This window comes from Protopterus annectens, chromosome 2.part2 (genome assembly GCF_019279795.1).
Source record: "Protopterus annectens isolate FY-2018-M chromosome 2.part2, PAN1.0, whole genome shotgun sequence".
NCBI lineage: Eukaryota > Metazoa > Chordata > Ceratodontiformes > Protopteridae > Protopterus > Protopterus annectens.
The window spans coordinates 733669067-733696582 of NC_056730.1; the positions used below are offsets into that span (position 1 = coordinate 733669067).

Genomic DNA, 27516 nt, shown 5'->3' on the forward strand with positions numbered 1-27516 from the left:
ATTAGATTTTTCACACCTACCATGACCTTTCTTTGAAGGAGTAGCAATGTCACTTGCCATGCTTGTTTGCTAGTGACCTTTTGCTTGTTTCTACATAGTTTACTTTTTTCTACCTTTTTATGTCAGAGTGTCGGATTTCTTTTCCATCTTCAAAGAGTATAGGAAGCTTGGGCCTGCCTGTTTTTTTTTTTTTACAATTATCTGACAAAGACCATAACATTTGGACTGGCAAATGGAGGCTTGGCTGTACATTGTTATTGAGAATTCTTTGTGGGAGTGCCCTCTGGGTTGAAGAAAAGATCTCTGCAGCTACTGACATGCTGTGAAATTACCTCAAAGGTATGGGATTGTATTGGGTGAAACATGACTAACATTAATGGTTGGTGTTTACATAATGCCCTCTACTTGATCTGCATGTCACTGTCTTTAATTTTTTTTTTTTTCTGTTTTGCTTCCTGGTGTTGTCACTGTTTTATTGCTTTCTTTGTGTGTCATAAACAGATATGTCATTTTGTAACTGTCTTTTCTGTTCATTTTACTTTTCCAGTAGTGACATGATTAAAAAAATACCAAGTTGTTAAGGGGAAGGGTTTTGGCCATGAAGTTATTCAGCGACCAGATTCTAGATGCAGTTAAGAGTAGAAAATTATTTTCAGTGTCTGTTCTCATAAATGAAAAGTGTGTTGGTGAAAAAATAAATTCTAGCTTGGTCCAGTTTTGTTTACTTGTTTGGGCAGTTACTGTTATGCAGTGTGTATCTTGTTTCACTGTTGCATAATTTTCTTGTTACAGGGCTGTTACTCTACTGAAAAATGCTGGTGATCAAGAAAGACTTAACTTTGCATCAAGAAATTATGGGCGAGCTTTATGGTAAGTGTAGTGAAGTTCATTTGGTATATATCAGTACCTTTTTCACATATGTGCCTGTCTTCCAGCATTTAATAATAAAAGCTTTGTTTTTTTTTTATTTTAATCCCCCCCTTCCCATGACATTGGCTCGTTCATTAATCCTGAGCCAGGAAACCCTGGGGAATGTGAAAACCCTATGACCCCTTCATTCCTGCTTGGGAATCCTCCAGCAGCTGATAAGGAGCAGGCTAGAGGTCTTTCAAGGCAGCCTAACTCCTTCCTCTCCCAGTGGAGCATCCCCCTCTCCTACAGTGGCAGCTCCTCATTGCTCTGCTGTAGCTGCTGTCAGAGGAGGAAGTGTGCTTTCACACATTAAAGTCTTCTGGGAAGCTTGCACATGCCAGCATGAGCTCTCAAAGCTTGAGCTCCATGGGGCAGACATCTAGTGTTTCCACTAGGTGCTACCTTTGTGGCGAACCAGAGCCACCTCCTTCTCCCAGAACAAATGAAACAGCAGATGCCATTTACTTCCACCCTCAGCTGCTTAAGTCACTGAACTCAGGGTGCCTTCAACATTGTCAGGGCTTTATCTCTTATTTTCTGTATTTCTATGAAGTATCCCCTTGCTGTGGTGGGACAGTGTAGTACAGAGAATTTAATAGTGTCCATTTGGTACTGTAAAAGTATATTTTCATGGAGCTGAAGAATATGCTTGTAAATACTTGCATGTTTTTTTACTTATAAAGTTTTAATACCCAAGTTATCATATACTGTTAATGTCACAGAAACCCTATCATTTTGTCCTTTGGTGGGTTTGCGTTATTGTAATTTTGCTTTAGTGCTTCAAATTGTGTTCTTCAGTTATTGCTGAGCTGAATATTTGCACCATTTCCATTTAACTTCTTTGTTCATAACTATTTTCCAGTGGTCTTTTCCCTAACTACCAACTCTTTGGGTTATTTTCTCTGCCTTTATATCCATGATTGATCTCCATTATAGTATGACATTTTCAGGGAATAGTACTGACGTAATTGTCTGTAAACAGTATTATATTGTATTCATCCCCTCAGAGACTAAGAGCAGCTGCATTTTGAATTTTCATTGTATATCAGAACATGTAATAATAATACACATAAATGTTATACGGAAATATGTAATCTGACGTTGTTGTTTTCATTGGATCTTCAACCTGTGGGAACACGGATCCGGTACGGATCCGACTCGGCCACATTTTCCAGCATTGGATCCAAGCTCCTCCCTACCCATAACGGTCTCCCTCCTTCCCTCAGGTCTCGTTTGCCGCGTGTTCAGTCAAAATCGTGGCCTGTTAGCTCTGAGTTTCCTGCTAAGCGGAGGTTCTATTTTTGGTCTTCTTTCTTCCTTTTCTCCATTCCTAACTATTTTCTCTAGTTCTATACCCTACCCATTCATGCACGCAGGCATTGGTTTTCTGATATCAAAAAAAAAAAAAAGTTCACCTTTCTTTCTGTCTTTCAGTCTCTCATTCCTGTCTAGTAAGTGTTTGTGGGAGGGTGTGTGTGTATATGCGTGCTTGGTTTCTGTCTGCCATGGCTGAGACCCCCAAGCCAGGTTTTCAGAAATGCACTGAATGTGGCCATAAGCTCGCCCCTTCCGATGGCCGCATTCTGTGTGTTGTATGTCTGGGAGTAGCTCACCTGGACCCCTCCTGTTCGATCTGCTTGGGCTTTAACTCCCACGCATTGATCCACAGGAAGAACAAACTTATTTTGAAAGGCCTCCTTCCCCCACTTTCCTCCTAGGCCTCTGTTTCTTCTTCCTGCACTCTGGCCTCTGAGACTCAACCTCCCGCTAAAAAGGCCAGCGACGGGTAAAAGCACCATCACAGGCAGCGGGATAGGCCCAGAAAGAGGTCTCCCAACCATGCTGCTTCTGCTGAGCTCCTGGCTAAATCCCACACGGATCCCAGGCCAGGTTCCCCTCTGCTCTGGTCGCCTCATTTCTCGCCGGAGGTTTCTCTGGCCTGATCCTGTTTATCGGCTTCTCCAGGTCCATATCTGTAACTTCCTCCATCTGGTCCACCTGTATTCTTTCTGAATCTGAGGTGGACAGGATGATGTGGAAATTCATCCAAACCCAGGTCCAGATGGGAGTCTTTCCTGCCCGTTCCCCTTTTGGGGCTGTCAGCATGCAGTCCGCCTTCCTTCCCATTGCTCCTTCTCCCATCCAACCCCTGGCTTCGGAGTCTTTGGGTCTGAGACTTCTTGGCATCGAGGCGTCAGTGCTGATGGTACCAGGTACCTCTACACTGACCATTACCCTAAGTGGCTTGGCTCTGACCAGTTCGGAGCCGTCTGTCTCTTGGAGTCATAGCCTTGCCGCCAGAGCCAAAGGAATGGCGTCAGCTTCGAGGTTTTCAGAATCGGCCCTTCCACTCGGACCCTTGGTGCCTGGAGACTCGGATCCAGCTCCCCCATTGACACAGAGGGTGACGGATCTGTCACTGCTCCCAACTTTGGGGATTTCGTTCCCCCTCTGCTTCTGATGTGGTGGAGAGGGTTCTCTCAGTTCCCTTGAGATCCTTGAGGTTATCACCCTCGGAGTCTGTCCTGGCTCCCTCTATTTCTGGTCTGGAACCTGCCATCCTGCTCTCTCAGGGACAGTCTGTTGATTCTCCACCCCAGGGAGTTTGGCCAGACGTTTCCGAGTCCTCACCAGAGCCCCCCCCCCCACCCGCACCCCATTAGGAGCTCTCTCAGAAACATACATGCAAAAGGAGGCACTTGGATTCTCCACCAGAGTCCCTCACAGAAGACACCGATTTAAAGGAAGGGAATGGTTCCCCATGGTCACACTCAGATAATCCTATGCCAGCATGGGAGGTAGTCTGTCCAAAAACCCAACCCGGATGAGTCTGTGTTCCTGGAGGCGTTTGACACAGGACCCTCTACCTCCTGGGTGTCCCCTCCTACTTATCCTCTTGTGGAATTGATTTCATCGCGGGCATGGATGGAGTCCGACATGCTGGAGCCCATTCCCAAGCACCCAGATAAAATTCTAAGAGCCACTTTGGACAGGCAACATTCGTCTAGAGGGATCCCCGATTGATGCCATAGTGGTTGCTGTGGCCACCAAGAAAGAGCTCTATGATCCACCCGCCAGACCAAGAGTCCCAGGCCATGGACCTTTCGGGAGGCGGGCTTATGCTTCAGTCACGTTTTCTTTGTGTGTACTGAACTATATGGCACATGTCAGACTACAGCGGGACCTGGTCAAAGAGGTTGCTGAGTCTGACCCAGGGGTCCATGTCTGCTGAGGAGAAGGTGTTCTCCTCCCGTATGGCCACCCTAACTTCTATTTCCAATACCTCTGTGAGGCTCCTGTCACAGTCCATGGAAGGTTTCTCTAGGGTGGCTGGAACAGGTATTGCCATTCAGTGTCATGCTTGGCTCCGGCTTTGTGCATTCTCAGAGCCCTTCAAGGTGTCATTTACAAATGCCCCTTATGACGGTTCCACCCTTTATCATAAAACCGTTCAAGACACTTTAGTCAAGAGTGAGAAAAATGGGAAGACTTTGTCTGCTGTTGGGATTTGCTTCTCAACCCCACAAAGATCCTTTTCCTGGAATCAGTGTGGGGTGAAGAAGATGTGGTTCTGAGAATCTTAGGGCTTTTCCCACAGTGCTCAGGACTCGCCTTCCCCCAGAGGCAGAGGGGGATACGACAGATGCCGTCCTCATGGCAGAGGAGGTCCAAGGAGCCAGGGGTCTCTGGATTCTTTCCTGGACAGACCCATCACATCAGCCCTGAGGGGTTGCCCAACTGCTCGTCTCTGGAGGCAGTCGGGGGATGTCTCTCTGCACCCAACAGCCCTGGGAGTCCATCGCAGATTATCGTTTGGTGTTGCTGATTATATCCAGAAGATATTCAGTTCCTTTCGTTCAACACCTGTCTAACCCAAACACCTCCCGGACATCCCACCCGCTTAACGGGAGGAGGCAGCAGTAGAAATTTCCAAGCTGCTCGAAAAGCGAGTCATCCAGCATGTCCTCAGTCAAGATCAGGCATCTGTTCCAAAGAAGACAGGGGGACTTAAGACCCATCCTGGATCTTTCAACCCTAAATCTGTCAGGTGCCAAGACAAAAATTCCAGGTGGTCACTCTTCAGTCCATTCTGCCCTTTCTGCAGAAAAAATAGCTGGATGCGCTCAGTGGACTTCCAAGATGCATACTACCACATAAAAATGGACAGGTGCTGTCTGAGATTCTTCCACTTCCGGCTGGATGCCAATCATTATCAGTTCAGAGCACTTCCCCTTTGGTCTCACAACTGCCTCCAGGGTGTTCACCGAAGTGATGGCAGTGGTAGTGGCTCACCTGCAGCTGCAGAGGTTCCAGGTCTTCCCCTACCTTGACGATTGGCTTCTTTCCGCTCTCTCCAAGCATGACTCTGTCAGACCAGGGATCTCCTTCTCCAGACCGCCACCAGCTAGGCATAACCATAAATCTCAAAAAGTCCCAATTGGATCCAGTTCAAGTTCTCAAATTCATTGGGGCTCGGTTAGGTACCACTCAGCAAGATTTTTCTAACTCTGGAGACTTCAATCCCTCAGACATGTGTTGTACATTGTTCAGACCCAGTATCCATCTGCGGAGTCAGTTCTTCAGGCATTGAGTCTATGGCGACCACAATCACCCTGATCCCTATGGCTCATCTGCATATGAGGGTTCTCCAGTGGACCTTAGTGGTCCATTGGTCATTGCTAGACCTGCCGTTATCTCCTCTCCAGTTTGTTTATCTCAGGCTTGCAGGGATTTGCTTCTTTTGTGGCTTCAATCCCCGGATCTTCTTCTTGGTCGTCCATTTATCCTTCCTGCCCCAGTGATCACAATGACTATGGATGCCTCCCTACTCGGGTGGGGGGGCATTGCATGGGAGGGACAGTCCAAGGCACGTGGTTTTCCCTGGAGAACCATTTGCATATCAGTACCCTTGAGATGAGGACGGTGCTGTTGGTGTTGCAAGCTCTTCATGCCCATTTTCCCCAAGAGATTATTGCCATCCAGACAGACAATATGTCTGTAGTTTGGTACATCAACAAACAGGGCGGACCAGGTCTTATCCCCTTTGTTGCAAAGCCATGAGATTGTGGGAAGGGGCAATCTCCTCCGGCCTTTTTCTGGTGACAGCGCACATTCTGGGGAGGTCCAACATTCTGGAAGACAGGCTCAGCAGATCTATTCTGATGCCTTACGAGTGGTCTCTGAATCCTTCAGTAGGGGATCAGATCTTTCTAAAGTGGGGTCAGCTTTGCTGTGATCTCTTCAGCTGTCCTTCCAACATGAGGTGCAGTGAGTTTTTTGCTCTGAACCCCCCTCTGGGGGAGTTCCCCAGAGACACTGTAGTTCATGCTTGGCCCTGTGGTCTTCTGTATGCTTATCCTCCACTCCCTCTGATCCCGAAATTCATTCAAAAAGCTCAATGACTGGGGAGTTTAGTGATCCTCATTGCCCCCTCCTGGCTTCGCCAAGTTTGGTTCCCCTTTCTGTGGTCTCATGCAGTGTGTCCTCCCTGGACATTAGACTCAGTTCCAGATCTGATCACGCATCCCTTAGGGATTCCGTACCCATATCTGGTCGGTCTGAATCTCACTGCTTGACTGCTCCAGTTCCAGTGATAGCTAGGACTCCTGAGCTGTCTTCTCCTATTAAGAAGAGTGGGAATGTTTTTCGATATGGGCTTCTCAGCATGATTTAGACCCCTTCACTGCTCCAGTCTCTGCCATTTTGGAGCTTCTGGCAGATATTTTTCATCAGGATGCTAGCTTTTCTACGGTAAAGGTACATTTGGCAGCTATCTCTAATTTTCATATAGAAGACAATTCGACTTCCTTGGCTTCTTCCAAGCTTTGTAAAACCTTTATGAAAGGTACCTTTTTACACGGGCCTCCAGTTAACGACTCTACTCGCCCTTGGGATCTTACCCTAGTCCTACAAGCTTTGGTTTCTTTCCCCTTTGGACCAGCAGCTACAGTGGACTTGCAATTCCTGTCTTGGAAGACAACTTTTCTGGTCGCCATTACTTCGGCTAAAAGGGTATCGGAGATCCAAGCCTTATCTGTCAAGTCCCCTTATGTGGTGTTTCATAAAGACATGGTTTCCTTATGGATGAACCCTTCATTTCTTCCAAAAGTGGCATCAGAATCTAATATTAACCAGGTCATTAATCTCCCTGTTTTCTTTCCAAACTTTCAGAATAACAGAGTATAAATTGCATTTGCTTGATGTTCATAGGCACCTGCATTTCTATTTGCATAGAACAAAACCCTTTCCTAAGTCTGATCAGCTCTTTATTTCCTTTTCTAAGCCTTTCTTAGGAAAACCTGTTTCTAAAGTAACAATTGCTCATCGGATATCTCATTGAATAGCTTTGGCATGTAAAGCCAACGGATTATCTCCACCAGGTCATGTCAGGGCACAGTCTGCCAGGTCTGTGGCTACTTCAGCAGCCTTTTTGTCTAGGGTGTCTTTAGATGACATTTGGTCTGCAGCTACTTGGGCATCATCTCAAGTTTATTTCACATTACAAGTTAGATCTCCTCTCCAGAGGCAGGGCATCCTTTGGCTCCGCCATGATCCAGAACATCCTTCCATGAGGACCTCCCAGGGGGGTTGGTAACTGGGGACTCTGTATCTAAGGTTAAAGATCAGATGAAAACAAGAACTTTAGATAAAAAAAAGTTATGTACTCAACATAACGTACCATCTGAGTTGTTGCTTTTCATTTGTCTTCAACCGTCCCTCCCTCTTTCTCCCTGCCTTATGTGGGCTGTGTTCTGGACCGGATGGAAGAGACATAGCCTCTACTCTGGTGAGCCTTTTCTGTTGCTTATGGGTACCAATGCCAGAGTGTTAGGCACATGGTTAGGTTGGGGTGCTACTGTCTGCAGCAAACTCAATCTGAGGGGAGGAGGGAAGACGGGTATTATGGGTAGGGGAGGATCTTGGAGCATGGATCTGATGCTGGAAAATGTGGCAGTGTCTGATCCGTACCAGATCTATATTCCCACAGGTTGCAGGCAAATGAAATGCAACAACTCAGAACGTTATGGTGAGTACATAACTTTTTTTCTTAGACCTGAAGTTACAACATTTTACATTTGTTTTGATAGTTTTTATATTTATTATTTTGACAAGAACTGAAAGATACACTTTTGTTTCTGACTGAATGCTTTTTGCATTATGTTGAATTTTGGCAGTGCAAAAGACCATTCTGGCCTGAATTTGACTGTCCTTACAAATGACTCTGTGTCTCCTCTCTCTCTCTCTCTCTCTCTCTCTCTCTCTCTCTCTCTCTCTCACTGCTTCAAGGTATTTTTCAGTAAATGTTTAGGACAAGACTGTTAGCCTTATGCAGATTGCAGGATCTAATAGCAGTTAGGGATAACAGGCATTAGAATCTCACTTGTGTGACTGCCTGTCAGAACAGGTAAAATACATATATTTTGCTATAACATTTAAAATTAGAAAAATCTAAACTTTTCTGATAAGAGTATTATTGCTGGTTCTGATTTCATATGAATGCGCTGTTGATATGCTTCAGATACACACCAAGTTTGTCAGTGTGAAAGTGTGTTGAATAAACAACTGTTTTGAAACAATTTGGGGGGTGAGAACACTTAAATCTATGTATAAGATTACTGGTGCTTCAGGGATTCTGAAAAGGTGGACGGCCAGTGAGCACTCTAGCTGTGCAGCTCCCTTAACTTTCAACAATGTCTAACCTTTTGCCTGCACATCCTAAGGAAAAATAGCAAATTTTCGACAGGAAAAAAGGCAACAAGCAAGCTACTAAAATATTTCAGTTGTATTTTACGTCGGATGACCTTTTTTGCAAGAAAAATAGTACTCATTGCAGATTCCTGAACCGCATGGTGGGGACACTTCAAGATAAGCAGGCCTGAGTGAAAAAGAGAAGAAAAAGACGACTTGTTTTAATATAAAATTGATGGAATAAATCAATCTTCTGCAACTTTATTTAGCTGAACATATTTTATCTGAAAAACAGTTAAATCAACGTTGGAAATGGAAAATTTACCAGAGCACATGGATGCAGTAACTAATAATCTAAACTATCAAATATAGTTACATCAGAAAAAGATACTGCGTCAAAAAGGCTAAAAACAAATAAATCTCCGCCAGGAACTACTAAACCTGCCCTTAGATCAAAGCAAGAACAAGCATTAACATTGGAAGACCTTAAAATGGCATTACAACCACTGCAACAAGAAATCCAAGAAGTTGCACACAAACTAAGTACTTTCAGCTCAAATTAGAACAAAATGAAGCAAAAGTCATGGACGATGAACTAAAAATACAAGAGATGCAGAAATCAATACAAGCTAGTGCAAAAAGTATTATAGAATTGCAACACAAAGTTCTGGACATAGAAGCAAGAAAAAGACAAAATAATCTCATTATCAGGGGAATACCAGAATCAGTTGAAAAGTTTTGCTGCAGTGGTACAGCGGTTGCGTTGTTGCCTCACAGCAAGAGGTTCTCCTGTTCATTTCTCAGCTAGTGTGCGGGGAGTGCCTTCTGTGTGGAGTCTGCATGTCCTTCCCGCGGTCGAGTGGCCTCCGAAAGACATGCGTGAATGGGCGTGCCTTTGCTGAGGGTTGGGCATCGGGCTGGCAACTCGGCACCATAAAAATCTACTGCCAATCATTAGTGGACCGGAGTTCAGCTGTGGCGACCCCTTACCGGGAAAAGCCGAAAAAGCCAAACAACAACAACCAGAATCAGTTGAAACCACTCAAATAAACACAGTTACAAAAGAAATACTAAGCACAGTACTGCAGGATAAAGAGCTTTTGTAGGACATAACAATTGAAAGAGCTCACACTTCCAAAAGACGCTCAGAAAACATGGACTTCCCAAGACAAATGTATGTCAGGATCCTTAATTCAGCTCATGTACAATCAATATTATCTGCATATAAAACCAAGAAAGCAATCACATGGAGAGGATGCAAAATCACAATAAGCCAAGATCTTCCTCTTGAAATAAAGCAGAATCGTCAGAAACTTAATAAATACTGTGCTTACCTTATTGAAAAAAAATCTGCTTTCAGATGAAATATCCTGCTGCACTAGTATTTCACCATAAAAATGAAAAAATATCAGTAGATACACCAGAAGAAGCAAAAGCCACATTTCTCCGTCTCTACAATGTGAATCCAGCGTGAAAAAAGACAATCAACCTTTACTGAAGCATTTGAATGCTATAATCTTGTTTCAGGCTGAATCCTGCATATTTCAACTTTTTCTTGAGGTAAATACTTAAATATGTTTATTTTTCTACTTTGCTGAGTAGGCCGAGAGGTCTTTTAGCGGTGATGTCCCATTTACCCACAATTGCATGCAGCTACAATGTGTTTGCAATAACCTTTCAACTCATTTCATCATCTAAATGACCTAGGAGCCCCAGTGCACTACTGGGAATAGATCTAATGTAAACAAGACATTACAACACTGAAAAAGGACATTAGACTATTTGCCAGGCATACTGACAGAATCTGTGCAGCAGAATGTAAGCCGATAGACTGATGTTTAGTTACTTTCTATGCTAGAAAATGTTGAAGTTAATGCAGATATTTTAAAGGGGCAATGCAGAATATTATTTCAAATAATGTGCTTGAACTTTTTAAACTGATGATTAGGTGGAATATAACATGTTTTTTGTCTTAATCTTAATTATTAGGTGAAACCTTCCTATACTCATATTTATACAAAGCTGTGAGATATACATAAAGAAAAGACTGAAAATTATTATATTAGATAGCAGCTGCATACTCATATATGCTGTGTCAAAATTACATTTATGATATGATGTTGGTCTTGTACCAAAAACAAATATGATTTATTTAATGAACGCCTTAAGGTAAAATATGCAATAGGAATGTGTACTTGTTTTATTATTTTTTTTCTTTAGGAAAAGTGAACAGAGTTTGCAAGATATTGTAGAATTTATACATACAGTTGAGGCATTTTTAATTTTTTTTTTTATTTTTATCTTTATTAGGCTGTAATACTAATCAAAATGCATGTATATATGTAGACGAAAATAAAACTAAAAGTTAGATATTTGTAATACACATGTATTGAAGGCGAAAAATGGACGCAATATTATATTGTTAGAGTGGCAGCAGTATTGTTTAATAATGCCAATCTAGTATTTTTTTCTCTTCAATTTTGGTGTTCATAGATCTAGCTCATACAAATATACTGCACTGTATTTTTTCTCTTTTTCTTTAGTTTGTATTAGTCAGGCATTTGCATGTAATTATAAATGCACCTTATAACTTGGTATAGCTTAAAAACAAAAATGACAAGGGATGTTTTATTATTTTTTTTTAGTAAGAGTGAAAGGGAAGGTCTACAAGGGGGTAGTGAGGCCAGTTATGTTATATGGGTTGGAGACAGTGGCATTGACAAAAAGGCAGGAGTCAGAGCTTGACGTGGCAGAGTTGAAGATGTTAAGATTTAACAAAGCAAGATGCAGAGGACAGGAAGAAATAGAAACAGTTGATCTGCTGTGGCGACCCCTAACGGGAGCAGCCGAAAGAAGAAGATATTTTTTGGGGGGAGGGTTCAGGGCTTGTATATAAGAATTAAGAACCTTATTTAGAGTTTTAGTATATTCCTTTGGTTTGGTTATAAGGCTTTCCAAAATATTTTGATTACATTTACTAATATAGTCCATAGGTTTAAAATGGTAAGATATTTAAAATTGATTCTGAATACGGGTACAGGGAGACTGCTATGCAGAGTTGATGCATATGGTTGTGTACGTTTGGAAAATAGTAGGCAATTTTGACATCCCTCTGCTCTATAAGACTTGCACCCAGACTCAGTCACAAAAATCCTTTGATTTTAGAAGAAGTTTTGTTTGTCTAACATTACAGAGGGATGGGTGGCTAGGCTCACAAAGGGGGGGGGGGGTAGGAGAATAGAAGTCACTATGCGGAAAATACTAACACTAATACACAGCATATATTTATATTATCACATTGCTTATTGTGCTTTATTAACACTAATCAAGAAATATTTTTACACCATCAGAAATGATATCTTTAGATTCATGGAACGTTAAGGGAATTTCAGACAAAAGTAAATGGAATCTAGTCATGCATATTATATATCAAAGTAAAACAATGATAACCTTTCTTCAAGAAACTCACCTGATCTCATAACTCTGGGACAGGGAGAGAAAAAGTAAATGGGTCAAGCATATAATAGCTGCTGGACACAATTCTACTTCCAGAGAGGGTTGCTATCTTTATAAACAAAGCCTATTGGGGGAAATTGTTTCCATGAAGACTGACTTGAATGGTAGATGGGCTGTGTTTACCTCAAATTTCCGTAGCATAAATAACCTTTACTTTTCCTAAATATATAGTCCCTGCTCTAACCAACAAATGTTCATTTATGAAATCTTTAACTTATTGAATTTTCTAATCATTTATATAAAATCAGGGGAGATTGGAATGCAATAATGGAACCTGACAAAGATAGATCCAATAAAGAAACCAAGCAACCGCATAGCAATCTAGCTCTTAGTGAATTACAAAATACTTTTGAGCTATTTGATCCATATGAGAATTTCCAACATGACAAAACAATATCCAGATATACCTTTTCTACGTCTCATAAATCTTGGTCTATAATAGACGCCTTCCTAATCTCTCAGTTCTTTCGGTCGTATAAGCTAAAATACAGCATTTCACCTAGATCTATCTCGGATCATTCTAAAATTAATATATTCATAAACCTGCTAAATTTCAGCCAAAACATATCTTATTTTAATAAGTGGACTTTAAACCCAAAAATATTCAACAAGAAGCAGCTAAAGAGATAAACAATATACTCATTCAATTAGTTGAAGAAACTGCAAAAGCAGTTATTAGAGGTGTCCTAATTCAAAAATCTGCCTGGTTTAAGAAAAAATATAAATTTCAAAACCACATTAGAATCGCAAATTGAGTCAGCAGAACTACAATTACAACAAAAATATTCAAAAAAATTAGAGGAAAAATGTATGGAATGGCAAAAACAACTACATAAGCATTACTTAGAAAATTTAACTTTTTTAGAAAGCAGGTCTTTATATCAATACTCAGAATGGGCTCAAACACCCTCAAGATTTCTAGCTAGGCAAATAAATATTAAGAGTAGCCCACCAAAAGTTAAAGAATTACATTATGAAGGACATAAATTTCAGGAAAACCAAGACATATTACATGTATTTGAGAACATATATAAAAGGCTGTACGACATGCACTTACCACCCTCAAATGTCAGATTTAATGAGTTGATTCAAAATTTAAAATTTCCACAAGTTACACAAGAACAACAAAAACTTTTAGGGGCACCTCTACACCTAACAGAGATAAAAGAAGCAATAAAAACTCTCAAGCCAGGTAAATTTCCAGGACCTGACGGATTTACCTATGAAGTTTATAAAATACACTCAGAACCAGTCTCTAAAATCCTACTTTTAAAGTATATAACTATATAATACAACATGAGATAGACTTATATATAAATAATTCTAAGACTATCCTTCTACTTAAACCGAATTCTGTCCGGACGGATCCCACTAATTATAGACCAATAGCCCTCATAAATACTGACTTTAAAATCTTTGCTCAAATTTTAGTCAACAGGTTGAATAATATACTTCCCTCTATTATATTTCATAATCAGTTAGGTTTTATGGTACATAGGCAAACAAGTGATAACACTCTGTTACTAGACACAGTTATCAGATTACTAAAAACAGATAAACATCCCAAATACGTTATTGCCGCAGACGCTAGTAAAGCTTTCGACAGAGCTCCGCGGTGCTGGTGCTCCGGTAGCTTTGTCTCCTCACAGTAAGATGCTGTCTGGTTCGATTCTCAGTTAGAGCGTCTTCTGCATGGAGACATGCATGAATGGGCGTACCTTCGTTGAAGGTTGTGCATCAGGCCTGGCAAGCCGGTACGTAAAATTCAACTGCCAATCATTAGCGGACAGGAGTTCCGCTGTGGCGACCCCTAACCGGGAAAAGCCGAAAGACGCAAAAAATTAATGTTATGCCTTTGTTTGGTTTTCCTAAAGAATTTATTAATAAAGTTAAGGTTTTATATCAGATGGCCTCAACTTCCATTCAGATTAACAATAATAAAGCAAAACGTATCCCCATTTCAAATGTCACGAGACAGGGGTGTCCACTTTCTCCTTACCACTTTAATTTATACCTAAAACCTCTACTTCTTTATATATCACAGAAATCTTTTCTACACATTCCAAAAGTATTAAATACTAACATTATATATTTGGCATTTGCTGACGACTTAAATATATACTTACAGCTCCCCACAACAGATCTTCCTAAAATACTGACACTCATTGAAAAATTCTCAGAGATTTTAAATTACAAACTAAATCCAAACAAATCACAACTTTTCCCACTAAATCCCATAGGACATATGCACTTTTACTTCCCGGAGAGCAAAATAAAGATAACTTATCAACTTAAATACTTGGGGGGAAATATATACTCCCAATTTAAGTGACGTTATTAAAACTAACTTAACCCATACCTGGAATACTATTGAAAATGATATGAACAGATGGAAAAATGTCAATATGTCTTTGTTATCAAAAAGCAGTATCGTTAAGATGAACATACTACCAAGAATTCTTTTCCATATGAACACTACCTTCACAATTATACCTCAAAAATTTTTTATAGACTTGGAAAGAAGTATATCCAGATTTATTTGGTATCCTAAATCTACTAGAATCAAGTATGAAAAGCTTATACTTCCTAAATCTTAAGGTGGGTTAGGGTTGCCTGATTTTAAATTATACTACAGTAGTATCTAGGCATATAGACTATGTCCAATCTTAAATTATGAATCAAACACAAACCCTTATGGTCTAGAATTTGGTATGAACAAATTAAGACACTTGGGTGCAATTCTAGGGTTCTCCTATTATTAAACTTAAACCAAAACTCTGTTTATGTTAAGAATTTACATCCACTTATTAAACAAATGGTTTTAACTACTCAAAAGCTCTTTTCATCTGTACAATTATTAAATGCCCCCCTCCTACTGCAACATATATACCTTAATCCTAATTTGCTGCTAAATAATAAATTGATAAACTTGCAAGAGTATCCCTTAATAAGAGATATTACAGTATGGGAAATTTATAAATGGAATGAATGTGATATTACACAATTACGAGAGCAATTAAATCTCCCAAAGAAATACGTAATTATTATGAACTCACTCAAATACCTTGTAAACACTAAATTTCATACTGAAAATTTTAATAAACAAGATACTAGTTTGTCCCAGTTAATTCTAACAAATCTAACTACCAAGGGGAAAACAATCTCTAGAGTCTATAAACTTATAAATGATATAAAACATCAGAATTGTACTTTATTCTCCTCATACTGGCAGAAGAAAAACCCACAAATTACTGAACAAAATAAAAAAAGATGCCATCGAAAATGCACTCAAATTCAGCCCGTTCAAAAAGTTATTCTATACCCAACGTAATAATGCATACTTTACCCCTCAAAAAATTAGTACATTTAATAACAAATACTCACCTGAATGTCCTTACTGCAAGAAACAACCAGCAGACATTCTACATGTTATGTGGGAATGTAATAAAGTTCATAGCTTATGGTGTTCACTAAGAGCAAGACTAGAGAAAATGGGCTACCAAAAAAGTACTTTATCCTGGGAAACAAGTTATACTGCACATAAATATGAATAATCTTCCCAGAGTCTTACAGCATGTTCTCACCACCATATGTTCTCTAGTCCAATTCTGTATTACAAAGAATTGGACTATTGCAACCCCACTCACATGGGAAGGTTTTAGAAATGTAGCAATCAAATACATTGCCTCCCATAAGCTACTGTATGTTACTCATCATCTCATCATCATCATCTTCTTTCAGCTGTTCCCGTTAGGGGTCGCCACAGCAGATCACTTGTTTCCATTTCTTCCTGTCCTCTGCATCTTGCTCTGTCGCACCAACCACCTGCATGTCCTCTCTCACCACATCCATAAACCTTATCTTAGGCCTTCCTCTTTTCCTGTTACCTGGTAGCTTCATCCTTAGCATCTTTTTCCCAATATACTCAGCATCCCTCCTCAGCACATGTCCAAACCAACATAATTGTGCCCTCCGGCTTTGTCTCCAAACCTTCCAAGCTACTGTATGTTACTAAGAAACCTAAATACTGCCAAGAGTATTGGGAATACTTATTAGATTTCATTCTCAAGAGGTAAAAATATTAAATCTAAAAGTCAAATATGCAATATATGTAAGACAATCAATAAGGATATACTGAGAACCTTTTTAACATTGTCATTTTATAAATATTTGCATAGATAAGTTGATTAAAAAAACACATACCCTATATAAAGAGGTTTTAGTTTGACTTTCCCTAGTATATGTAGTAAACAACTAATGGTACTGTTTTATTCTTCTTATCACTGCAGAATATGTGGTTAGTACAAAAAATGGATTTTTGAAGGGACTTCTTTGTATACTTGTTTTGTTGTATGTTGTGTGTGTATCTTATTGTATAATGTTATATATGTTGTAACCTAAAAAACTGCAATAAAGAATTTTTTGAAAAAAAAAAAAGATTACTGGTGGTTCTTAGCAATGTAGGATCATATCTCTGAAAATGTTCAAAGTATTCTAACAAATTTCTCTTAATATGTCAACCTTGAGATGCACAATGCACTTCTTTATTGCAGGTATAAAAACATGTATATATTTTTATTTTCATGTAATGAACTTTACTGCATCCATGTCTAAATTTGAGGGTAAGGTGACATTCACAAATTCAGTGACAAAATATTTCACTTTTCAGGTGAAATGTATAGGATTTTTGCATATGTAATGAATGCATACTACACATAGAGTTATCCCTACCTAATTAAAACCACTCATAATACAGGATGCCAGACTTTGCTAATTAAATGCTTTTGAGGCCCTGCAGTTTATTACCAGTGTGTAGAAGGTTTATGTCATCTCCTAACTTACAAATGTCTCAGACTCAAGATCCTTGGACGTCAAGCAATCCTCAGTCTAGCATAGTTCTGGTTGAGGTTAAATTTGAGTTGCAGTGCTAGGCTTATAAGGGCTCAAGAGGCCATTAGCTTAGTATATGCCCATCAACATATAACCTGCATTCATAGCTGCGCTGATGCCTGCTTTCTTTTTCTTTCTGAGACTTTGACATTTGGCAGAGTTTGCTAGTCTTCATACAGCCCTCAAGGTCATTTGAGTTTGAGACCTCTGTAAGACCTTTGAGAGAATGATAGCAGGATATTTAGGCACGTAATGTACCTAAAGCTGATACTCTACCTTTGGAATTTCACTGCATCTCAGTACTGTATTTGACATCAGCATAATGTCCTTCTTACCAAGTGGAGTTTTTGTGATGCCAAGTTTGCAATCACAATAAAATGTTACTTTGCTTCGTGAAAATGTGTATGATTTATCATTTCTATAATGACAACTTTCTAAAGATTCATCATGGATGTGCTGTATACCCGAACTTGAGCAAGTCAAATCTCCATCTTCTAATAGAAAGTGTATAATTCAGCATGCTAAACTATGTTGTAAAATACACGTGAAAGCCTCCATTTGATAGCTATGTCTAAATGGCCATATGTCAGATTTACTTTGAGAATTGTTAACATTTTCAGGGAATAACAGCAGACTACTCAGGTGTGATGTGTACCTTAGACTGTGTGCCATTCTACCTTTTGGGATTTTATTACAGTTCATTACAGAATTCAACCTCAGCACATCATCATTGCCAGTACAAGGAGTTTTGGTCATGCCAGATTAAACTGAGAAAACATTTTTACCTTCTCAGGAGAAATATATACAAGTTTTGCTTCTGATAAAAATATGAACTCAGTAAAGATCTGCTCTGATTATAGCACTGCATTTCCTAACCTGAACAGAAGTGTCATTTCTATCTCAAATAGAAACCATGTATAGTGCTCCAAGCCAGAATGTGACATTGAAACAACTGTGTATGTCTGTAAGATGCTTTATCTCAAATCCTTTTGAGTTCTTGATGCAAGTTTAATAGAAGTACCCTTGGATAATCTACTGTACACTGCATGTATGGCGACCATTCCACCTTTGGGGATTTCAGCGAATCTCAGTCCTGACTATGAGTGCAGCACATTGTCCATCTTAGCACATGGACTTTTGTCCGTGACATGTTTGCAGTTGAAGAAGTGTTGCCTTGTCTGGAAAATATGTACAGTTTTTGGTTCTTTTGTAATTAAAGCTCAGTATGTATGAGTCATATACCCACTGCCAGTGAAAACCAAGTGTAAGGCAGCTTGCTAAACTACAATAGTGAAATATCTGTAAAATACTGCATGTGATACGTATAGTTAAAAGATAGGGGAGGGGATTCAGGAGGGTACTGTGATATGTACACTTCCATGTACACATCACTGTACCTTTAAGCTATTAGGAAACTGTCCTAACATGGTGGTGCAGGGTGCTGTAGCATGAAGACATTCCGTACCATGTAGGGCTATCCCCACAGCCATGCTGAATGCTCAAGCAGTAGTCTGGGTGAGAGGCTATGCTAATTAGCCATGTACTCTCTCTCCCATGTCCTCCACCAGGAAAGCATCTACTTGCCAAGTGATTCAAGAAAGAGCTCAGCTGATAGTGTTCAACTACCTACCATGAGCATGGTACAGGGATTGGGATGGGGTGGGTAGAGCAGCTAGACACCAGAGATACATTTAACCTAAGTGCTTGAACGGCAGTTGTGTCAGTGCAAGGATCTGTGTATGGGGGGAAAAAAAGAAGTTATGTACTTACCATAATGTCCCATCTCTGTTGTCCATCTTCATTTATTCTTGACGTATGGGTTTGGTTCCAATATTGTAAGACCCTGCCGTTACTACAGCTTGTGCAGGCAAAAAAACTCTCAAGCTTCATCCTTACCAGCAAGCACCCTGTCCCAGTTACCTCAGATCGAGACTCCAGATTAGAAATAATGCAGAACAAAGGAAACCTTAATGGAAACCATATCTGCTATGCTTCAGTACATACCATAATCACTATGGAGATGTCCATTCCACTGAAAAATCACTAAAGGCCAGGGGATGAAGGGAGGGTAGTTTAGGATAAATGAAATGGACAACACATATGGAACGTTATGGTAAGTGCATAACTTTATCTGATGATGTCAGTCTTCATTTTATCCTTGACATATGGGACAGAGTCCCCAGCTACCTTAGATATTGGGTGGAGTCATGGAAGGATATTGCTGCGCACCTCTGAACCAAAGGATGGTGTTCCCCTAGAGACCATTCACCCTGGCTTATTTGATCTGTTCCCCTGAATTTTATCAGTAACCGTGAAATTAAACCTGGCTGTTGTGTGGGTCATTACATGTTTGTATAAGGCAGTGGATGTCCATTTGTTCCGAATGTCACTAAAATGTTCGGACATACGTATACGTAATGGCCTAGAAGTCTGTCCAATGTAAAAAGAAGAACATGAGCATGTGGCTAAATAGATCAGCCAGTCAGTCCCACAATTGGCAAAAAATTGGATGTCATAAACTGTACTAGTGTTTCTACTAGAAAACTGTTTGGATTTTCACATAAACTGACAAAATGAGCAGTGACCACAGGGGAAGGACCCATTCAGTTTATCCCCAACCAAAGTAAGTTGTTCCGAATATTTAATGGAACAACCCTGTTTATAATGATTAAAATAGGAGCCAAGGGTATGCCCCCTACGATAAGAACATCTTGGGGTAAGAATGTTGCATAAATCCTCATTTGCTAATAAAATGTTCCAGTTATCAGTAATAATGTCCCTGATTATGTTGAGGTTTCTGCCATAGGCGGTCACAAACCTGATGGTATTGTCCTCGGTTTGGGATGTATCCTGGTAATCCAAGAGCTTGGTCCTATCCTGGCCCATTGCCCAAGTACTAGCAGACATGATGTGGTTGTATTGCTATCCCCTAACAGGAAATCTGAGTAAGATCCCTCCGATAATGTTCATAACTGTCCTCCGTGAAACAAATGTGTTTAATAGGTAAAAATTGTGATTTAGGTATATTTCTGATAATGTGACGTGGATGAGGACTTGTAGCTGATAATAAATTATTATACTGGGGATGTTTACGAGACACTTGTGAACTTAATGTGTTGTCAGTATTCCTGAGCCAAAAAGTTGATTTGTAAATTTGTGTTGACAGTAAATTCAGTGCCCCATTTATTATCATTGAGGTATTGAATAAATTCTAATAAATATATTTGATCTTACCGCCATATCATCCAGCAGTCGTCCAGATATCTTCTCCAGATATCAATTTCCTCCAAGAAGATTTTATGTGAACTATCATAGATCAGTTGATCCTTAAGGAATCCCATAAACAAATCGGCATAAATGGGAGCAAAGGACACTCCCATAGCCATGCCATGCACCTGCTAGTAGCAATTACCCTGAAAAAAAGAAAATATTCCATTCAAGCCTGGAGGGTAATCTGCCCTTAGGTCTGTTATCCTTTTAAGTTCTTCTAGTGAATATTCTTGAGACAGGTTTGAATTTCATACCATCCATCTGGTCTCGTTTGAATGAACTTGTAATAGATCTCAAATGCTTTGCAAGGAATGTTACTTTAAAACATATATTTGGCAGTGAGAGAGTGGAAACATCAAGCAATAAGAAACAATGTAAAAAAACAAGTATGTTTGTGCCACTTAGCCACCCTACAGTAGACAAGTTTGTGCGCTTATGTGAGAATGAAATAGCTGCTCAGAGAGAAGAAGGAAGAGGCAAACATATCTATAATTTAAATTATTAGTGAACGTCTTGCATTGGATAAATTACAGAAAAGGACAGATATAATAATAAAACCAGCAGACAAAGGTGGTGTGCTGGTGGTGATAAATCCGTATGATTATGTTAGGAAAATGGAAGAAATGTTGCGTGATAGGTGTACTTATGTTGTAATCAACAAAAAGGCTGTAGATAAACTGGTGCTAATCTACAAGATACATTATATGAGAAACTGATGAGCAGATATATCAACAAATAGCTATATGACTTTTTTGAAGTAGCTTTTCCCACTGTATCTGTCATAAGTGGATTACCAAAGATCCATAAAGATTGCTTTGATCTGCCCATGTGCCCCATAGTGGCGGGTAGAGGGTGGATAACTGAGCCACTTTCCATCCATCTAGAAGGTGAGCTTAAAACATTACTTGCAGCAAAGACAGTCTTAAAAGACTCAGCACAATTCCTAAGGCACCTGTTTGACATAATGGAACTGAGAGACTCTTATGAAGGGCTCTTATTGGTCACAATGGATGTGAACAGTTTATTTACATGTATTCCGAATGAGTATGGAATAGAGGCCATAAGAGACTATGCTGATCTTGAACTGGTAGATGTTGATGTTCTTCTATGTAGCCTTCTAGAGCTAGTGCTAGAAAACAATGTCTTTATATATGAAAATAAACACTACTGGCAAAAGTGTGGGATAGCCATGGGCACCCCCTGTGCAAACACCTATGCGAACCTCATTTTGGCTCAATGGGAAGAGCAGTGGTTTGCAGCTGAGAGAAACAAATGGAAAGGCCAACTGTTAATTCTACAATAGATTTCTGGATGATGTTTTCATTCTGTGGGAAGGGAACAAAGCTGTGCTAAATGAGTTTGTCGATTTCTTACTGTGTACGACCACATTTCTGAAGTTTGATGTTAAGTCATGTGATAAAGAGATTGAGTACTTAGATATGAAGGTATGTCTGGGTTCCACAGGCATTGATACTGCATTGTATGTAAAACCTATGTGGTGCAACCATATGTTGCATTCCACCAGCATGCGTTCCAGGCATATTTTCAGGAACATAGTGGGTAATCAAATAATACGTACCTGGAAGTTATGTACCAAAGAGGAAACCATCCTGAAGGAATATAAGGAACTACTAAAAAACTTCAACATCAAGGAGAGGGTTTATACTGAAAAAGCCATTAGGACGAATGCTATGAATGCAAGTGAGTTTAGATCTACTAAAGGGAGACCCTACTATTCCAAGTATCAAAATTATGAGCAAACAAGTTCAATAGTATCAACTACAAATAAAATAAGATGCACTCTAACTTATAGTACCGACAACAAGACGATATGTGGTGTCGTGAGTATTAGCCAGTATTGACGTCTGATGCCAAAATAAAAAATCGTTGGTGATAACCCCAGCTTTGTTTTCAGAAATATGAAAAACTTGAAGAGGCTCATATGCCACAAGGACGGCATTAATAAAAGAGCAAGTAATATTGTAAATACACGTAGAGGTACTTGGAAATGTGTCTGCTGTAAGGCTTATCATTCGATTAATACACGTAACATTTTAAACATCCAAAAACAGAAAAATGCTATAGCTTACAAAGTTGGGCTACTTGTACCACCAAAAATGTGATCTGTATTGCTACATGCTCTCTTTGCTCAGCCTGTTATATAAGCAAAACAAACAGAATGCTAAAAGAGTGCAGCCTACGGCATTTATCTGATATATAGAATAAAGTAGATACAAATGCCCTATGTTTGCATGTGAAGCTTAATAGCACCCACTTGTTCAAGTTTATGGTCATCTCTATTGTAAAAGAAATATTGAGAGGAGGTGACCCGCAGAATAGAGCGGAGGTAGAAAAACTTAAATGGATAATAGACCTAAGGGCAGATTACCCCCCAGGCTTGAATGGAATGGTACCATTGAAACCAGTTCTGAAAGAACGTGGTCTGAATGGGAGGAGATAGCAACAGCTTCAATATTATTGGCCCAAGATAAGGGAGTTTTCATTTGAGTGACAGCTACTATGGGGAATGCTTCATATGAATGATAGCTACTATGAGGAATAGCTACTATGAGGAAGTGATGTAAACTGAAGCTTATCCTTTGAGTGACAACTACTGCATGAAGTAGTGATGTAGTGGTTTTCAAAAGAGCATGATTGGTCTATCCATGTTTTTAAACATTTAGTTTTAGGCCTAGTAAACAGGATCTGAAGAAGGCTAAGGCCGAAAGCGCTTGTCCTGCTTACCTATTTTATTGGCGTTGTTGCATTAAAGTTTTTATGTGAAATCTGTGCTCTGTTCATGGCAGTACCAGAAAGTGGTTGGAAGAGATAGCCCACTGCCACATTCTGAGAGCTTCTTGACAAAGGGGGTAAGACCTGGTTCATCCCTTTTTTTTTGATGTACCAAACTACTGACATTGTCTGTTTGGATTGCAGTTGTTCCCAGAGGAAGAGCTGATTGAAAGGCTTGCAATGCTAAAAGCACCGTTCTTAGTTCCAGAACATTGATATGCAGATTGGCCTTTAAAGGCAACCAGGTTCTTTGGACAGTCTTGCACAGATAAAGCCCCCCACCCCATCTAGGAGGTGTCTGTGGACACTATGGCCTTGGGCTCCAGGAGGACAAAGGGTGCGGCCCAGGAGAATTTCTTTGGAATGAATTCACCAAGCTCTGAATCCTTCCTGCAAAAATTGGTAACTAGAATCTCATTTGACATGGGTTGGTATAGCAAGGACCATTGAGATGCCAGTAGTCATTGTAGAATGTTCATATGAAATCTGGCTAGGAGAACTAGAGTTATTGTTGCTACCATTGACCCTAGGGCCTGCAAGATTAGTCGAGCAGGTATTTTCTTTATGTGGATTGTCTTCTGGACCTGTGTTAAAATTTTTTGAAGTCTGACTGGAGGAAGGGATGCCATAGTTGAAGTCTTATTCAGTACTGCCTCTGTAAACTGTAATCTTTGAGTTGGAGTCAACTGGGACTTTTCATGATTTACCATTATTCCTAGGTATGCACACATCTTGAGAATGTAATCCCTTGCCTCTATCAGTCAGTGCCTGGTCGGATCGGTGATGAGCCATTCATCCAACTACAGAAACATCTGGAATCCCTGCAGTCTTAAGTGAGCTGCTATTACTGCCATACATTCCATCCGGAATTTCATTTGGTGAACAGATTTGTTCAGCATACTGAGATCCAAAATTGGTCTCCAGTCCCCTGCCTTTTTTCACTAAAAAGAATCTTTGAGTAAATTCCAGATCCTCTCTGGTCTGGTGGGACTTCTTGGATAACTCTTTTGTCTAGCAGCATTTGAATTTCCAGAGCTGCTGGCTCCCTCTGATTGGGTGGAACATCTGGGATTTTCTTGCAAGTGAGGGGAGGACTGGAAAAGGGTATGATATAACCTCTGGATATGATCTGTTGCACCCAAGAATCTGTTGTAATATTTTGCCAAGCATTTTGATGTAAGAATAAGCATCTCCCGACTGCCTCCAGAGGAAGACAATTGGGCTTCCCTTTAGGAATGCTGAAAAGCCTTATCTGGAAAGGAGTCCCTTAAGCCCTGATTCTGCAGACTACCTCTGCCGCATAGATGGCGTTTTCCATTGTAGGTTCCCCCCCTCTGCCCTTGGGAAAACTAGCACCATGTGTGTCCTGTTAAGGATCCTGGGATTTCCTGAACCACATCATTCCACCGCCCTTCTGACTCCTGGAAAAGGATCTTTGTTGAGTGGAAAAATGTAAGCGCACTCCAGAAAGGGTCTTACCATCTGGATAAAGGCTCTCTAACTTTTGGGCCAAAAACAGATGATCCGTCAAAGGGAGCATTGACAATTGAAGACTTAAATGGTCCTGCAAAGTCACAAAGGCACATCCAGGCATGTCTCTTTATGGCTACCCCTGAACCCGCCACTTGGGTAGTCCCTTCGGCTGCATGAGCTATGAGCCTCATGGATGAATTAGACAAATTCCAGGGTGACCAACTGAGAAGCAGCCTTGTCCTGGACTCCCTCAGTAACAGCTCCTGTGAGGGTATCTGATAACTCCTTGAGCAGGTCCCTCTGGAATATTGTAAAATGTGCCAAGAAATTCAAAGACCCTAGGGAGAAGGTCGATGAGGCATAAGGAACTTTAGTCAGCTAGTTCCTTTTTAGTGCTGGCTGCACCAACCATGGCATCTACTGGTAGACCTTTAGCACAGAATTGCTTGTCCTTGGGGGAGGATAACATTTTGTTTGGTCTGTTAGGAATAGAGTTAGTGGTGTCTGTTGCCTTCCACGCCCACTACGAGATCAACTGGGTGGTCTTGTCAGCAGACTGAGTCACCCAAGAGGAAGGATTTTGGGACTTCCAGTCACCTGTCTGCTTTAAAATTTCCAGATATCTCAAAAGAAGACATCATCAGGGGGTGACCTTGGGAACCCTTCTCCTTCATCAAAATTGGTGCCTCTGTGACTGATTACCAAGGGAAATCTAAGTGCTTCCTCTTGTACTTTCTCTTCTGAGAAACCTCCTCAGGGGGATGGTCTGGGGAGATATCAGAAGAGGACAGAACATGAATCTGTGGTCCTGTGCATTGGGTACTTTTCCCAGTGGAGAAATGGGTCGAATTTGAAAAAACTGGAGTCGACCCTGGCTCCCCAGAACTGGCAGGGCAGTTGCGGCCCTAGGAGGTCTCTAGATCCAACAGGGCCGAAGAACTCAGGGAAATAATCATTTCCAAAGGGAGAGATATCTCCGGAACCGATACATTTGGCATCAAAAGGCTCTGAGCTGATATTTGTAAAACCTCAGAGGAGGAGTAACGACAGAGGTAGAAACTGAATCAGTTCCGAGACCCAAAGGGAGTTCTGTACATCCACTCGCCAACAGAATCTTATTCACTAGTCTTTCCACATCAAATTCTGTGAGACTTTTCATGGAATGGACAGAGGTTAAGAAGGAGATTTCAGTCTCTGTAAGAAGACCTAAGACAATTTACCAGCAAAAGGATCAACAGAAGGTGAATAGACCACCCTTGGCAAATCAGGTAATTGAGTTGTATGCACCAACATAGTCTGAGTCGAAGATAGTGTCCTGAGTTAAAAACTGACTTTCATATTGTGTAGAAGTCCTCATCAGCATTTTAGGATCCATAACAGTTTTCATTACCAATAAAATCTTCTCCAGCACCGAAGATTTAGATAGACCTTCCATCAGATCCGAGGTGCTTTGTGGAGCCGATGATTTATGCTTTTTGTGAATTGGTTCCAAAGGGGAAGATGGTACCGACAAGGTTCTCTTTTTTGGTTTCTCTATGAGTAAAGCAGAGGAAGGGGAAGAAATATCAGATTTACTCATAGCAGCAAATATGGCCTTCCCAAAGGTTGATGGAATTAAGCCTTTTAAAACTAATTTATTTTTTCTCTCGACGAGAGCTCTGTGATTAAAACCATGACAAATGCTACAGTCCTCTTGGAGATGAACGGCCCCTAAGCAATAAACACATAAAAGATGAGTGCTCGAAAGGGCGATTTTGTGGCCACACTTCTGACACTTTATAAAACCAGTGGGCCCATTAAGTTTAACCATAATGAGTGAATAAACAGGAAACAAACATTACAGTATACACTACAAGAGAAAAACAGCAGAATAGTGAGCAAAATTATTTTTTTATTTTTTCTAGAAAGAAAAAAAGGGGTAAGAAAAGGAACTATGAATAATGATAGTTGCAACTCACCGAAGTGTACAGGAAAAGGGGGGACTATCAACAATGATAGTAAGATTACACAGAATTGTATGGGAAGGGGTCAAAGGATATTAAAAATACACTAGAGTACTACAAAAAATAAAAGTGTTATAAGGAAATAGTTTTACAAGAGATTTTAAGCACCAAAAATTAAGAAAATATTAATAAAGTAGACTTGGCTTGAGAGCTAAGGCAACCGCGTCTGTCTGGAAAAGCGGCAAATGAGATATGAGGTAACTGGGACAGGGGGATTGTGGGCAAGGATGAAGCTCCAGAGTATTTGGTCCTTGTGAGCTGTAGTAATGGCCGAGTCAGTTCTAGTATTAGAACTGAACCCATATGTCAAGGATAAAGTGAAGATTGGCAACTTCTGACCACTAGACACTAGGGATTAGTATAAATGTAAGTGCCTTAATGGCACTGACATCAGTACAGGGATGAGGGATTAGGCACCAGCGATTCCTGTAAATGTAAGTGCCTTAATGGCATCAGCATTAGTACAGAGATTTGGGGCTGAGGAGAACACTAGGCACCAGGGTAGTGCCATAATGGCACTTACAGTGTTACAATGATCGGGAGGGTGGTGGCACTAGCCACTAGGGCATATTAGATGTGTGCAATAATAGCACTTCAGTTGTTATAGAGATTGGAGGTAGGGGAAACCATAGGTCAGGTATAGGTATGAGGGAATGTGGTGTGTGTGTGTGTGTGTGTGTGTGTGTGTGTGTGTGTGTGCCCGTGTGTGTGTGTGTGTGTGCCCGTGTGTGTGTGGAAGAGTGATTGGGGAGATGCCAATGCCTACACAAGCAGCAGTTTACTACTATAGCATACAGATCAGCATAGAGCTGTACATCATGGTAGTAACTGCAATTCAGAGACAGTCAAATTAGCTGACAATGAAGTCTTATCTTTTTGCAGCTAACACTTCTCTGAATTGCAAAATAATGTCTCGTGGGAGCAAGGCCTTTCAGTTTTTGCACTAGGGCCTTTAATGAATTTACTGGCA

General features: G+C 40.4%; 1 protein-coding gene across 1 annotated transcript in view; it reads left to right on the forward strand.

Moving 5' to 3' along the window:
- TTC37 (tetratricopeptide repeat domain 37) overlaps window positions 1-27516 on the forward strand; it is a 2356248-nt gene that overhangs the window by 1617298 nt on the left and 711434 nt on the right. Inside the window, exon 28 of the mRNA XM_044064132.1 lies at window positions 793-870. Coding sequence (XP_043920067.1) covers window positions 793-870 — 78 coding nt within the window. The remainder of the gene's footprint in view (window positions 1-792; window positions 871-27516) is intronic.